This window comes from Caloenas nicobarica, chromosome 17 (assembly GCF_036013445.1).
Source record: "Caloenas nicobarica isolate bCalNic1 chromosome 17, bCalNic1.hap1, whole genome shotgun sequence".
Lineage (NCBI taxonomy): Eukaryota > Metazoa > Chordata > Aves > Columbiformes > Columbidae > Caloenas > Caloenas nicobarica.
Genome location: NC_088261.1, coordinates 4,457,018 through 4,471,739, shown reverse-complemented (window position 1 = coordinate 4,471,739; position 14,722 = coordinate 4,457,018). Strand labels below are relative to the sequence as shown.

At 64.9% G+C, this 14,722-nt stretch overlaps 1 protein-coding gene across 13 annotated transcripts in view; it reads right to left on the bottom strand.

Annotated features, from left to right (window-relative positions):
- Positions 1 to 14,722, bottom strand: part of MYO18A (myosin XVIIIA) — a 36,776-nt gene that overhangs the window by 20,927 nt on the left and 1,127 nt on the right. For 2 of the 13 annotated variants that reach the window (XM_065647463.1, XM_065647458.1), the window contains exons 1-5: positions 9,793 to 10,869; positions 1,428 to 1,515; positions 1,207 to 1,316; positions 956 to 1,132; positions 176 to 386 (exon numbers count right to left, since the gene is read on the bottom strand). In XM_065647463.1, coding sequence (XP_065503535.1) covers positions 176 to 386; positions 956 to 1,132; positions 1,207 to 1,316; positions 1,428 to 1,515; positions 9,793 to 10,806 — 1,600 coding nt within the window. In that variant the 5' untranslated portion in view covers positions 10,807 to 10,869. Of the gene's footprint in view, positions 1 to 175; positions 387 to 955; positions 1,133 to 1,206; positions 1,317 to 1,427; positions 1,516 to 2,000; positions 2,058 to 2,557; positions 2,699 to 3,086; positions 3,165 to 3,380; positions 3,447 to 3,651; positions 4,294 to 4,741; positions 4,801 to 5,686; positions 5,753 to 6,103; positions 6,129 to 6,653; positions 6,823 to 9,792; positions 10,885 to 14,722 lie in introns of those variants that run through there. The other 11 variants (XM_065647455.1, XM_065647456.1, XM_065647453.1 and 8 more) reach the window with 11 other exon arrangements.

Here is a 14,722-nt window from a genome sequence, read left to right as displayed (position 1 = left end):
TGTGCCGTGCTCCGTGCCGCGACAGCCCTCAAGAGCGCGGTAAAGGCACCGGCGTGAGACGGTGAAAGCGCACCGTGTGCCGTGGCGTGTGCCCAGCCACAGCTGGGGGCTGTGACCGCAAAGCAAGGGGTGTGCGCAGGTAGCACGGGGACCGCGCGCCCCACTGGGGACTCACCGGAGAAGACCTTGCCGGTGCTGCCAGCGATGGTGGCAAGGTACTGGACGAGGTGCTGGCAGTTGGTGGTTTTGCCACTGCCGCTGGCGCCCAGCAGCACAACCGCCTGGTCCTGGCGGTTCATCAGCATGCTGCGGTAGGCGGCCTGGGCCACTGCGTAGATGTGTGGGGACATGTCCTCCCTACGGCAGCCTTTGAACATGTGCATGACCTGGAGAGGGGCAGAAGCAGGTGAATCATAGAATAGTTTGGGTTGAAGGGACCTTCCAAGCTCATCCAGTGCCACCCCTGCCATGAGCAGGGACATCTGCACCAGCTCAGGTTGCTCAGAGCCCCGTCCAGCCCGGCCTGGGATGTCTCCAGGGATGGGGCATCCACCACCTCTCTGGGCAACCTGGGCCAGTGTTTCACCACCCTCATTGTAAAAAAATTTCTTCCTCATGTCTGGGCTGAATCTCCTGCCTTTAGTTTAAAACCATCACCCCTTGTTCTATCACAACAGACCCTGCTAAAAAGTCTGTCCCCATCTTTCTTATTGGCTCCTTTTAAGTATGGAAAGGCCACAATAAGGTCTCCCCGGAGCTTCTCTTCTCCAGCTGAACACCCCAACTCTCTCAGCCTGTCCTCCCAGCAGAGCTGTTCCAGCCCATGTGTGTCCTGTGCTGAGGGCTCCAGAGGGGTGAGGGTCAGCACCCTGCCACCCCACCAGCTCCCTCTGTGCGGTGGCACAGCTCCCAGATGCCTGTCCCCTCGGGTCCCCACCCCGGGCAGTGCGGTCACCTTCTCAGAGTACATGGAGGGGGAGCTCAGCGGGTTGATGATGACCATGGTGGGGCTGGCGTAGGTGTGCAGGAGGTTGCTGCCGTAGCGCTGCCGCAGCGTGTGCAGGACGCTGGACTCGTTGAGGTAGAGGAGGCTGGCGAGGTCCTCCACGCGGTCACAGGAGGGGGGGTTCGCCTGGCAGCAAAGTGGGGGGGGCGTCAGGCAGGGAATGGGGGTCTGCCCTGCCGGCCCCCGCCCTGTGGCCCTACCTTCTCCACATCATCCTCCTCCACCTCCAGGACGGTGCCATCGTGGTCCAGCTTCACCTTCACCTTGCCCTCGGGCAGGGGGCTGCCCTCCTCCAGCCGCAGCTGGTTGCCTGCGAGGGGCACGGGGTGCTCAGTGGGGACCCGGGGACACTGCAGCTGGGCCGAGGGACTCACTGTGCCATGGGAAGGCTGGGGCAGCACGGGGCTGACCCCCAACTCACCCAAGGAGAAGCCATCCCTGTGCACCAGCCACACCTTCTCGGTCTCGTACCAGGCCTCCTCAGCCGCGATCTGCTCCTCTGTCTTCGCCTGTGGGATGGCAGAATGTGGCGTGGTTGTGGTCACCTGCCCCCCTCATCTCACCTCCAGCCCTCCCAGCACATGTCCCCATCTTGTCTGTGGTCCCCAGGGACCCCCGTGGGCTCGCGACTGCAGAGACCCCTTGAGGGCCCTGCCACGGCTCGGGGCAAACGTGAAGTCCCATTGGCCCATGAGCGCGTTCACTACGGTCACCGTGGGCAAGCCAGGGCGGGCTGAGCTCCCAAACCACAGGCCAGAGAGCAGGCACCCATGCCAGGCATGTGCTGGGATGCAGGGACACCAGGCATGCTGGGGGACACGCTGCAGGGACACACTGTAGGGACACAGGACACGCTAAAAGAACATAATGGAGGGACACAGGATGTGGCACAGTGATGGCAGAGTACTGCGGCATGGGAAATACCGGGCTGGTACGGCCGGTAGAGCAGGGACGTCCCTGTCACCCAGGAGCAGGGTGAGCCCCAAAGCCAAACCTGAGCTGCAGCAAGGACGGGGCCGCTGGGGGCTGCCAGGGCATCCTCCGCGTGACCCTGCCGAGGCCGAGAGACAGGGGGTGAGGGCGAGAAGGATTGATCTCTGCCCCGCAGATGGCACGGAAAGCAGTGTAGGGGGAAGCGAGCAGGGGCAAAGTGCCATCATGCCAAACCCCACGAGTACTCCCTGTGAGGGCCACCGCTGTGGCCAGCAGAGCAGCAGGTCCAGCGCTGCTCTGGGGACACACAGAGCCGGGAAGGACATCGGCCATGAGGTCCCACCACTACAGCCCCCAGGGCTGGGGGACACTGTGCCAACGCGCTGTGAGCTCAACCAGCACCATGCGCTGTGGCTGCTCCGGCACGAGCCGCTTGTCCTGCCTGTGCCAGGTGCTCTGCCCCTTCCCATCCTACCCCGTGCCCCATCCTGCCCCAGCTGTGCTACTGCCACCAAGAGCACCCTCCTGGGACCCCCAGATCGTTGGCACGGCTTCGCTGGGGAGGGACACCGGGGCCCGGCCACCCCGGCACCCTGCAGCCCCGCAGGAAAGCCTTACGCTCCAGCACGAGGCGCGGGCGCAGACGCCAGCCCAGCGGCACACAGAGGATGGTGGGGGGTCGCTGGCGGAGGCAGAGGGCTCCTGAGGACAGGAGTACGGTACCTGGCTGGGGGCTGAGGCGGAGGCGGTGGGGTCCAGCTAACGGCAGCAAGGAAGGAGAGAAAGGAGAAGAGAGGAGGTGAGAGGCAGAGAGCAGCAGCAGCACCGTGACACGCCACGGGGCCCCGGCATGGCCACAGTCCCCACAGCACCACCTGGGCATCATCCCAGCTACCAGCAGCTGTGCCCAGGCTACCACACGGATGTCACCAGTGGGGACAGCTGGGCATTGCAGCTCCCCACGGCCAGGCACGCTGGTCTGGGCAGTGATCCCCAAAACCACCAGCAGCCCCAGTCATGCATCCATCCCCTGCTGTTGGTGCCACCCAGAGAGAGGGACCACAGGGCTGGTAGCCAAGCACAGGGGCACAATCACTTCCCTGTCCCCAGGTGGGTGGCACGCAAACGCCGACACCCCTGGAATTACAGAAGTGTTGAAGATCCTCTCCAGCCGGCGCTGCGCCTCCTCCGACGGGCTCAGCCGGGACGCGGGGCCGGGGGCAGCCTGGAGACACAGCACTGTCAGCACTGGGCCGGCTGCCCCGCAGCCCTGGCACTCGCGGCACACAGGTGCCAGAGGGGCTACCGCAAAAGCTTTCCTGGCTAGTGCTTGGGGCGGGTACCGGGGCAAAGGCTGGCGCAGACCCACTGATGCTGGCACAGCTGGGGTACCAGCGGGTACCCACAGTGCCCAGGGACCCAGATCGCCACTCCCACACACCTGCTGTGGGGGTGCTGGGGCAGTTTTCACAGGAGTCGGACGCTTCTCGCCGGCATGCAGCTTCTTCTCCACACGAGCCATGGGGGGAGACAAGGGGCAGCGTGATGGAGCAGTCGCGGCACACACAACTGACCCAAAAAGTGTCCCCCTGTCCAGCACCACACACCCCAAAACCACCGCAAACCATGCGGGTGAGCTCACACCATGCCGCGCCGGGCGGCACAACCATGCCGCTGTGTTAGAGCATCCCCTGCCGTGTACACACCGGTACCTTGTGCCTCTCCAGGGCGGTGGGTTTTGGAGCCTTTGCTGGCTCCATTTTCCCTCCCGAAGGCTGCACCAGCGGCTCCGGCTTGGCTTCGGCACCCGGGGACAGGGACGGCTTCGCATCCCCTCCAGCCGGCTCAGGGGACTTCTCCTCCCTCCTGTCCCCCGGCCGGAGCCGCGGCCGGTGCTCTTTGGTTTTGCCCTTTGCCATGAGGGTTTTGAGCCCTGCTGAGATCTCATCCTTGGGCTCTGGCTTGGCAGGGGCTGCCGGCACCGTGGGGGGAGGTGGTGGCGCAGGGGGCGCCAGGACGGCAGGACGGCCGGATTCCTCCTTCCTGGGGGGTGGCACTGGCTCGGGAGACTTGGCGTCTCGCCCCGGCTCCTTGGCGCTGCTGGTGTCCTCCCCCGGCAGGACTTTGCGGACCACCTTGCGCACCACACGGACCACCCTGCGGCGGGACAGCCCCTGGCCATCGTCCCCCTGTGCCTCGGTGGCCGGGGCCTCCAGCCCATTCACGGCTGCCCCGTTCAGCACCGGCTCTGGGCTCTTCCCTTGCCCGGGGGGCAGCTCGGGGCTCTTCGGGGGCTCAGGATTTGGAGGCTCAGGATTCAGGGGTGCAGACGCCGCATCCTTCGAGCTCTCTGACTGCAGCCACAATGACAACGGTGTGAGCAGGGGTCCGGGGGTGCGGTGCCTGCCACCGCAAGCACCCACTGCTTGGGACACAGGAGCAGTGCTCCCGGCCAGACCCTGGCACCAAGGGTTGCAGCACCCAGTCCCCTTCCCCAGCCAACCTACAGCCCCCCACTGGACACCAGGGCTGGGAGTGATGGTGATGTCCCTGTCCCCACACACAGGAAGAAGCACTAGGGAGTGATCTGTGCACCAACAGCCCGGCATCCCTCCCAAAAACACCCACCACCCTCCACGCGCTGCCCTGGAGCGGCCACTGGTGCTCCCAAGGGACCAGGGGGCGATGCTGAGCTCACGACCCTCTGTGATGTCCCCAAATCCTGGCACAGGGTCTGTCCCCACTGAGGACGTGCCCCATCCCCAACACAGCTCCACCCTGCCCGTGCCCTGCGACACTTACAGCCCCGTCCTCCTTCCCGGGTCTTTTCACAGCTAAAGACTTGTCCTCGTCCTTGACCTGAGGGTCAGACAAACAAGAGGAGCACATTTCACCCCACCGCGGGGCCTCGCTGCTGGAAAAGCCACATAGTCCAGGAAAAGCCACCGGGACCATCACTACATGCCAGAAGGGCAAGAGGTTGCTCCATGAAACAGCCCCAGTCTGCAGCCCATTGTGAGCCCATGGCCCCAGTGCAGCCCCAGGGACAAGGACACATGTCCCGCCAGGCTTCCCAGCAGCCAAAACCCGCAAAGGTGGGAGGAGAAAGCGCTCTGCCCCCTGGCCCGGGCCCTCTCCTCGCGTGCAGCAGGTGAGCTGGTACACGGAGCCCCACCGCTGCTCCCCGCGGGGGCTCTGCCCTTCTGCGCGTCACCCCATCAGGTGTCACAGCACGTTTTAAGTGTCACCAGCTAATCTCCGCAGCAGCCATGCTGTGGGACATGCCGTCTCCCTGCCAAACTGGGGGTCACGTGGGGGTGGGTGGCCAAATCCTCCGGTGCCCTGGGCCACGTCTGTGAGCGCCAGGGCTCAGCCACGGCACCATGTGGTCCACCCCACGGGCAGCGCACCCCAACTCGCCGTTGCACAGCTCGGGGCTGGCCGGTGGCACCGGCACACACGGCCAAGGTGGCTCATGCCATGTTAGAGGCTGCACCAGCCACTCGCAAACCTCGTTAGTGATGGCGTTAGTAATCGCATGCATGGCTGTGTCGGTGAGCGTAGCCATGCCATGGTGGGGCACAGGGCAGCTCCCCATTTGCTCAGCGTGGCTCCCGGTGCGGTGAGAGGATGGGAGCGCAGCTACAAACGTGGTGCCGGCACTGGGCAAACTGGGGGAGCTGGTCAGCAGCGTGTGGCAGCGTGACCCGAATGCAGGGTGCAGGCAAGCACGCGAAAGACTTCCCTTCTGCTCCCAGAACGCAAACCGGGATGAAAACGCCATGGCGATGTCTCATGGAGCCGCAGCCCTGGCTGAGGAGAGACCGACAGGTGAGACGGGCTGGGGCCGGCACGCAGGACACCAAACCATGGCAGAGTGTATGAACGCGTGCCCTTCCCGCTGGCCCTGGGCGCACAGCGCCCTTGGGAATGGGGTCCCACCTGGCCTTGCTCAGCGTACGAACAGGCAGTGCCTATAGAAAGGGCTCTAGGGACAGACAGGTGGCCAGGCTGAGACACGACAAAACTCATTGTGCAAAAAAAGCCCCTTTAGTCAGGCCGCAGGACCGTGCCCCACTGTCCCCCCGGCCAGGCCAGCCCGCCGCGGTAAGCAGATGCCAGGGTGAGGAAAGGGATATTTTCTGCCCCGGGCGGCCTGCTCACCCTGACAGCCGAGGTTTATTCTGAGCCTGACCCTGTGCCAGCCCCGGTGGGGACCCGCCGTCCCGGCTGGTGCCACGCTCTGAAACCCAAAGGGGGTCGCACTCAGGGCTGTCAGGGAGAAATACCCATCCCAGGCCATGCACAGCACAGAGGAGCACCCGGCCATCGAACCGACCCACCCGTCAGGGGCACGTCACCCCGTCCTGGAGGGGTCCCCTGTCCCCTCCCTGTCACCAGAGCATGAAATGACGGTGCCTGGAGCATGGGCTGGGCACAAGGGTCCTGAGATGAACCTGCCCACAGATCAGAGCCCCTAAACCCTCAACCTATGCCGCTGCCACCTCCTCACAGCCCAGCACCACCCCAAAGGTCCCCGCGGCGCACCGGTGTCGGGGCAGAGGGTCGGGGTCCCCAGGGGGTTGCAAGAAACAGCCCCTGGCTGCCAAAGTACCCCAGGGGTGGGTGCAGCCGTGTGGCCCCCAACCTTGATGTTGGGACTGGCCCCCACGTGCCCCCCTCATGCCACGCTGGTCACTCCGGGGGTCCCCACCTTACCGCAGGGTCGGGGCGAGTGGGGAGCGGGGTTTCTGCCGGCGCAGCGCGGTGGGAGAGGCACTGGTGGGGCAGCAGCCAGTGGCGCAGGGACAGCTGGGCTGATAGGGCCACCCTAAAAATAGCCGAGGAATGCGAGGGCCCCACCGGCGCGCGCAGCAGCCGCGGGTGCGCCGGGGGGGACAGGCGGGCAGCGGGGCCTCGCCGCCACCGCCATGGCCGCTGCCGGAGGAAGTGATGTGGGCTGGCGGCAGCCCAGGGCCGCGGGGGGGAACTGCCCGGCCTCCGTCCCACCGCCTCCCTGGGGGAGCCGGGAAAGACGGGGCGAGCCCAGGAGGGTGCTGTGCTGCGAGGGACGGGGTTGCGGGCTCCTGCACCCAGAGTGCTCAGTGTTGTACCGGGTGTTGCTGCCCTGATACCACTTGCTCCTCTCTTGGCTTTGCCATGAACACAACAGCCCCCCCAAAACGCTCCTGTGGACAGACAGCCCCCTGCCCCCAAGGCAAGGGCTGGCACCGCGGATGTGTGCCGGCCTGGCAGCCCTCCGGCACAGCCTGGTAGCCCCACGGTAATGCCGCTTTCGTGGCGAAGCTGCCTCGAGAGGGCTGAGGTCTCCCTGGAAACAGCGGGAGCGGGCGAGGGGCCGGGGGCCTCCCCGCGCGGGGCCTGCCGGGAGGAGGCCGGTGGCAGGGAGCCAGGGATGCCGGCGGCACGGAGGGGACGCGGTGACCACCTGGGCACGGTGGGGTCTCCAGCCGGTGCCTGAGCAGGTCTCCATCTGACCCTGGGGATGAAGATGTGCCCTGAGCCAAAAATCGCTCTTCCCCAGGGTCCCTTGGGACCCCCACACCAGGGACAAGCAGCGCTGTCCCCACACCGAGAGCAGAAGAGCCAAACCAAGCATCACACGGATGAAACACGGACAAAAGGAGAAAGTGCCTCTGGCGCGACGGGAGTCCCACAGCTCCCACCCCATGTCCCCCTGCCTCCCCACACCCCCACTCCAGTGGGACACAGCAAAGATCCAGCACCCAGCCACACCATGGCACGGTGGCATTGCACCCTGGGGACAGTGACCACTCGGGACCAGGGCGCCCGTGGCTGGCGGGCGAGCATGGCACACGGGGTCTGCCGGCGCGGCCGCCGGATGCCTGTGGTCCCACCAACGCGCTGGAGCAGTTGGAGGCGTTTCTGGAATATTTCTGCCCGGCCGGCGCACGCCTGAGCCCTGTCAGAGGAATTTCGCCAGTAAATAAATAAATACAAGCACAGAGTCGAGCCAGCCTGGCTGCCCCATCCGGGAGCAGAGCTGGGACACGGGGGGGTGGTGTCACCCAGTCCCCAGTGCCCGGCCATGCCATGCCACCGGCCAGCCCTCCGTGCACCCCATGGCACCGTGGGGGCTGCCAAGAGCCCCCCCAGATACAGCGGGTGCTGCCCCTGCCCGGCTGCAGCGTGGGTCTGTGGGGACAGGGACAGCTTGGTGCTACCCCCGCCAAGGGGGTTCAACCCCCTGGGGTATGGAGGGAACCCGGCACCCTCCCCGCTCCAGCCGGGAAGGAGCTTCCAGAGCAACAGCCCAAAATATGTCTATAATTTCCTGTTTCAAAAAGGATCATTTTTATTTAAATTAGGACCAGAAACATTCCAGGGAGCTTAGCGGGGCCTGGGGGAGAGCCGGCCCTCCCTGTGTGCCGGCACCTTGCACGGTCCTGCCAGGTGAGGGACCCCAACCACACCCTGCACGGCGACCTCAGCTCCCCAGCACCGGCAAAGCCGCGGCACATCCCCCGGTGCACCCCTGCACCACGCAGAAGGGGGACAGCACCCTGCAACAGGAGGAGCCCGCGCCACGGTGGCACCCCAAGATGCCACAACACGGTCACTGCCACCTCTCTGGCCAATGCCATCAAAATGCGCCAGGACCCGGCGCGAGGCCACATGCTGCAGCATCTCCCCCGCAGCCCCAAGGGCACCGGTGCCTCCTCGCCCCCTCTCAGCCGCAGCACCGCGCTCTGGCCAGGCACACCCCCGTGCACTAGCACTGAACACACGCCTGCCCCCATGGCAGCACACAGGGCTGCCCAGGAGTTATCCCGCTGGCACAGCCGGCACTGCCCGGTGACGCCTGCCACGCTCTGCGGAGGAGCTGCCGGAAAGCTGGCGCTCCCGCTTGGCACAGATTCCACACCGCAGCACCGGTGCTTCCTTGGGAAGCACATGGAACCCCACGGCCACCGCCACGGCCTCATCGTGGCCGCCCTCGCTCCATCCTGGCCACCACCCCAGAGGGACGGAGCCTCCCTGGTGCAGGTGATCTGCTCGGCGGGCACAGGCACTGTCCTCTCCCTAAGGAAGGCTTACAAATACACTAAACAAGCCCAGTTACAAACTAAACCAACACCACGCTGCTGCACCCCCTACCACCACAGAGCGGGCCCAGCCCTGCAGGCTGCTGGCATTTGGGATCCTCCGCGGGGACACTGGGGAGCCTGCGGCAGGGTCGGCAGAGCTGGCGGCTCACGTGGGAGAGGTGGGTCATCCAGCCATTAAGTTTCTATTTATACAGCACCAGCCGCACACGCAGGGCTGCGCACGCCGCCGGCAGCTCCTGATCCCCAGCACACCGTGCCGCCCGCCCGGGTCCCCGGGGAGGGATCCCAGCCAGGGGAGGCTGATGCAGGCAGTGGGACAGGCAGTGCCCCTCCTGCAAAGCAGCGTTAGAGATTTCCTGGCAGAGAGGAGCAAAGCTCCTTTCCCTGCTGGATTGTGCCCCCTCAGCGAAGGGATGGGGACAGACTTCCCACAGGTGACGCAGAGCTGGGCTCTCCCGGAGCCCCTCAGGCAGGAGTAAGACTAAGCCCAGCAGCACACTGAGCATTTTGGGGGCAAAACCCACCGATGCCAGTTCGCAAACCCACCCTTGCAGCCACTCTGCTGCTCTGGGCATGGGCAGGCATCACCCCCACATCCCAGCCACAGCCTCCCGCTCCTCCCTGCTCACCGCTCCCGGTTGGAGCAGCCGTGGCACCCATCAGTTCCCAGGGGTGCTGCCAACCCAAACACCCACCACGAGGATGCCGGCAGCCGGCAGAAACCCAGGGCACTGGCCCCGCGGCAAGGACGGTGTTACTCACATCCCAGGCAGCACGGCGTGTCCCATGGCCGCCCCGCAGCCAGCAGCGGCTCAGCTCGCTCAGCTCCAGGATGGGCTGCACCTTCAGCTGCACTGTCTCCCCCGACTGCCGGATCATCTCCACGATCTCGTCCCGGGATTTGTTCTCCACGTTCCGCCCATTGATCTCCACCAGTCGGTCACCCGGCACCAACCCCAGTGCCAAGTCTTTGGTGCCGGCTCCAGGTTCGGCGAAGTGCACGATGCGCCGGTACACCTGCCCGTCAGGCGCCCGGTCCAGCATGGTGGTGCGGCGTAGGGAGAAACCGAAATCGCCAGTGTTGCGCCTCTGCAGCTCCAGCTGCCGCGGAGGCGGGGGCTGTGGGGGCACCACGGCGGGCAGCCGCAGCTCAGCAGGGAAATTCTTGCCGATGAGCTCTGGCACCCTGGCACGCAGGGAGGTGGCAGGAGGGGTGTGGGGGTGGCCTGGGGGAACCCCTTGCTTGGTGAGCTGTGTCTCCAGCATGCGCACCTCCACCTGTGGGGAGGGGGCCGCCGAGTGCTCGGAAGGGGTGGACGTCTCCGAGGTGCTCTCATCCCGGCTCTTCTGGGAGAAGGAGAAGCGTTTGACGATCATCTGGGAATTCTGCTTGGCCAACGAGCCAAATTTGGCCGCCCGCTGCAGCACCGAGCCCTTGAAGTTGGCATCGTCCACCTTGAGGTCATCACTGGAGCTGGCCGTGCTCAGGTGGCCCGAGTCCAAGATGATGCTGCCCCGGTTGCTGTCAGAGTCGATGTCCGTGAGATGCAGGTCAGAGCCGCTGGCCACCTTGATGGGAATGGGGTTGGAGATCTCCAGGCGGGTCTTGGAGTCCCGTTTGGAGGCACGGTTGAGGTTGAAAAAGCCACGGCGCATGCTTATCTCCTCTAGGCTCTTGAGCTCGGCCGCCGACATCCGCTCCTTCTTCTCCTTCTTTTCCTTCTTCTCCTTTCGGGCCCCATCCTTCTCTTTGTCCTTCTTCATCAGGTGGAACATGGTGGAGGGGGGCTCAGGGCCGCTAGCCCCGGCGGCAGGGCGCTGGGTTGGGGTGCTGGTCACGGCACAGCCGTCTGCCTGCAGGACACATGGGCAAAGGCACCATCAGACAGCGGCACTGCCAACAACCACCCCACCCAACGCATCACCCCCAGCCCTGTCCCCGTGTCCCCATCCTCCCTGGGGACAGCAGCACTGCAGGGCTCTGGGCTGCCCCGGTCAGCGGGTCATTGCCCTGGCTGGGCACCAAGTCCCAGGGGTGCAGCAAGGGTGGCCCCGCGATGCCCCAAAAGAAGCCCAGCAGCCTGGCACCCCCAAGAACCTCAAGCAAGCGCCAGGGCTGACAATGGGCAAGACCCCCAGGATCTCCGGCAGCTGGGGAGCTGTTTCGGAGCTGCACGGGCAGTGGGGAGGATGGCATCCCAGCTGTGTTTGCAGTGGTTACCGCTGGCGGGGATGCTACCCAGGCAAAACTGCCTGTCCCCGGGGAGACATCAAGCTGGTTGAAAAGCCCCTTGTCAAAGAAACAGAGGCCTCTCTGCCGTTTTTCCCAGCTCCAGCCACCGCGAAGCCATGGGGGACAGCTGTGGGCAGTGTCCCCACCGGGGAGGGAGCTGGAAACACGTCCCTAAGCGAAGGCTGTCCTAATAAACAGGAACCTGTAAAATCACATCCCTCCCAAACACTGATAAGTCTCTATTTTTAGCCAGGGTGACACAGAAACTCGTGACGCCACCGGCGACCTCCAGGAACAGTCGTTCTTTCATTCGGGCATCTCGTGCCGGTGGGGGAGCACCCAGACTGTGGCAAAACTGTGGCCTGGCAGAAACCCTGGCCTCTCCAAAAACCCTGCATGCACCCAGCGCCCGGGGGCACCCACAGCCTCGCCCCACAGGGGGCTGCTATGGGACTCGTCTGACCCTGGGGAAACCACTGCCCACCAGGCCCCCCCAACCTCCATCGAGCACTCAGGCTGCCAATAAACAATTCCAAACCGGAGCAGGCGGCTGGCAGCGCCGCGGGGACGGGCTGACAGCTATATATAACGGGGCAGGAAGCCGCGCAGGAACTTAACCTCGGCACAAAGGACAACAGGAAAACTCCCCGCATTCAAAGCATCTGCTTTAGAGCTCTCCGATGGGCGCAGGGATGAGGTTTGGGTAACCCATGGGGACGGGCAGAGCTGCCCACGCTGGAAGCGCGGGCTCTGCGGGCACCCTGGGGTGCATGGATGCCGTGCCGCGCCATGCCAAGCTGCACCTTGGCTCCAGCGCAGCACCAGTGCTGCATCACCACTGCCTGAGCCACCTCCCTGCAAAGGCACATGGTCCCCGCTGCCCCTGAGCACACCCACTGGGACACGGGGAACTCGGCCTTCCCTTGGCAAAGCCACAGGGGTTCAGGGGACGGCAGGGGACTGCCCAAACCCTGACACCCCTCAGGGCCAAGGCAGGAACACATGTGCCCAGAAGACACCCGGCCGCATGGCAGGCAAGGACAGGGCTCTGCAAGCCACGGCACGGGTGTGTGATACAGCCGAGGCGGCGAGGGGATCTGTCACAGGGACAAGGTCGGGCACGCAGCATGGCCGGGCAGCCGTGTTCACCAGCTCTGAGCGTCCTGCTCTCGGCCAGAAGGGCTGCCAAGGCTCTGTCCACACCGCTCAGCCCCACGGCTCTGCCTGTTCTGCTTTCCCCTGCAGCACCCAGGGCTTTGCCCAGACCCACAGGCAGGACCTGGGCTTCAGGACCCCAAAACGCGTGAAAACGAGCCAGCTCCTTTCTCCTCTTCCAGAAATGTCGGCTGCAGGCGACCTGCTGACCTGAGCCTCCTTCCCCTGACCTGCAGCAGGTGCTGCTGGCAAAGGGCCCCACGGCCGCACCACAGTGGGGGCTGCTCTCCACCGGCTCCTCCACGGTGGTGCTGGGGCCTCGGCACAGACAACGGCAGGGAGGAGAACCACCTACACCCATCCCCGTCCCCCCACCATGACAAGTGCCATTGGTACCCCCAGCTGCCTGGGCATCCCCAAAGCAGTGCTGCCAGAGGGATGCAGACAGGGCTGCACCCCCAGGAGCACCCTATGCTTACCCCAAGGCAGGGAGGGGGCTGCCGGGACCCCTTCCTGGGTCAGGGGGGACCCTCGGGAGCAGAGCCGCTCACCAGGCAGGTGCTGGTTAGAGCCGTGGTGCTGGGAGGCGGGCGGCAGGCGCGCTCTTTGTCCTTGGTGGTTTCTCTCCCCCGCACACAAGCTCCTTCCCAGCCTTTGTACGCTCAACAAAAAGAGGGAACAAGCATTACCATCTGCATCGTTAATCAGGCAGCGCCAGCAGCCCGGCCACATGTGCCTCACGCAAGGCTACCGCTGGCAGGAGCAGGACAGGGGACACAGGAGCCTCATGGGCTGGTGTGAATACCCCAACATGCCCCCTGTACCGGCATCCCCAGCCCACGCGGGATGCCACTGCGGTTTCCTCCCTTTTCCCCGAGGAGGCTCCCGCCACGGCACGCACCGGGGATGCCGGATGGGTGCAGCCCAACGCCGCAAGCAGGAGGCAGCTGCTGAGCGTCTCCTGCTCCTGAATCAGACCCAACGCGCCTTCCCGGACTCAGCCCAGGCTCGCTCCGGGATTGCCCAGCGCCAGGCGTGTTCGGGGCAGTGGCGTGCATGAGCCATGACAGGGGAGGGAGAGGCGCCCACAGGCGCCGGCTGTGCCCGGGAACACAAGTAAGGACACTGCTGTGACACCTGGGCTGGCAGGGGACAACAGATGTCACCTTGAAAGGGCCAGTTGCCAGAAAGGGAGACCCAAATCGAGGTCCCCAAACCCAAAAGCCTTCCTGGAGCCCCCCAAGCAGGAGCTGGGAGAGGAGGATGCAACTTGCCCCTGGTGCCCCCTGCCAGGGCGCCGGGGAGTTCCAGACGGGGAGGAAGGCGTTCACTGAAACTCCAGGCCTCTCCTTCCCTCCCCAAGACGCAATCTCGTCCGACACGCTCCTGCGCAGGGACCTGCAGCGCAAGTTTCCCAGTCGCCTGCCCTCCCCGCGGTGCCGGAGGTAGGGCCGCGCTCACTCGCTGCTCTGACACAGGAGCTGGCAGCTGTCACCTCCTTGTGCACACCATGTTTGGGCACCCCGCACCCCAGCTGTGCCCGGACGATGCCAGAGAGTGGGTAGCTCCGCAGCAATGCCCAGCAGCCAGCCCGGCTCTCACACAGGGCAGAGGAGGGTGACCTGCGTGACAGTTCCTCGCCTCCTTGCCAGACACAAGTTTTCCGCAGAATAAGGAAATGTAGGGGTTTTCCAAATCCCTCTGCACTGCCTGCCCTTACGGACAATGCTGGGCTTCGTCAGGAGAAAAACAACCCCAGGTTTACCCGAGTCACAGCTGGGATATGCCGCCAGGCTACCTCCAAAGAAGGATTTTGAGTCCTCCTGCCACAGGAACCCCATGTCAAGCAGTAAAGGATCCAGCCTGGCTTCAAAGTGTCACCCCAAGCTGGCGGCGGAGGCTGGGACAGTGCACAGGGTGCATGCGTGGGGTGAAGGCACCCGCCTCGCCCCAAAGCCAGGCAATAAAACAGCCTGAGAGTCCTCACAAAACAGAGGTGGGAGGGCAGTGATCGCTGCCAGGCTCTGCTGGGTGGGAGCAAAAGTGGGAGACAATTTAGTGACCAGCTTGGGGGGGGCAGAAAGGTGGGTCATAGCCCTGTTGCCATCGGACACGTCCCTCCCACACTGCCTGTTTCTAGCCCCAAATTTACAGCCTGACCCCCCACATGGCCCAGCCCTCAGCAAAGGTGACGTCTTGAGCTGTGGCTCGTCAGCGGGCAAAGTTCAGGGCTGGCGCAGGCGCTGTGGGAACGCCGGGTTCCCAACGGAGAGCAAGGGGTGGGCGCTGCTGGGTGGGGGTGCC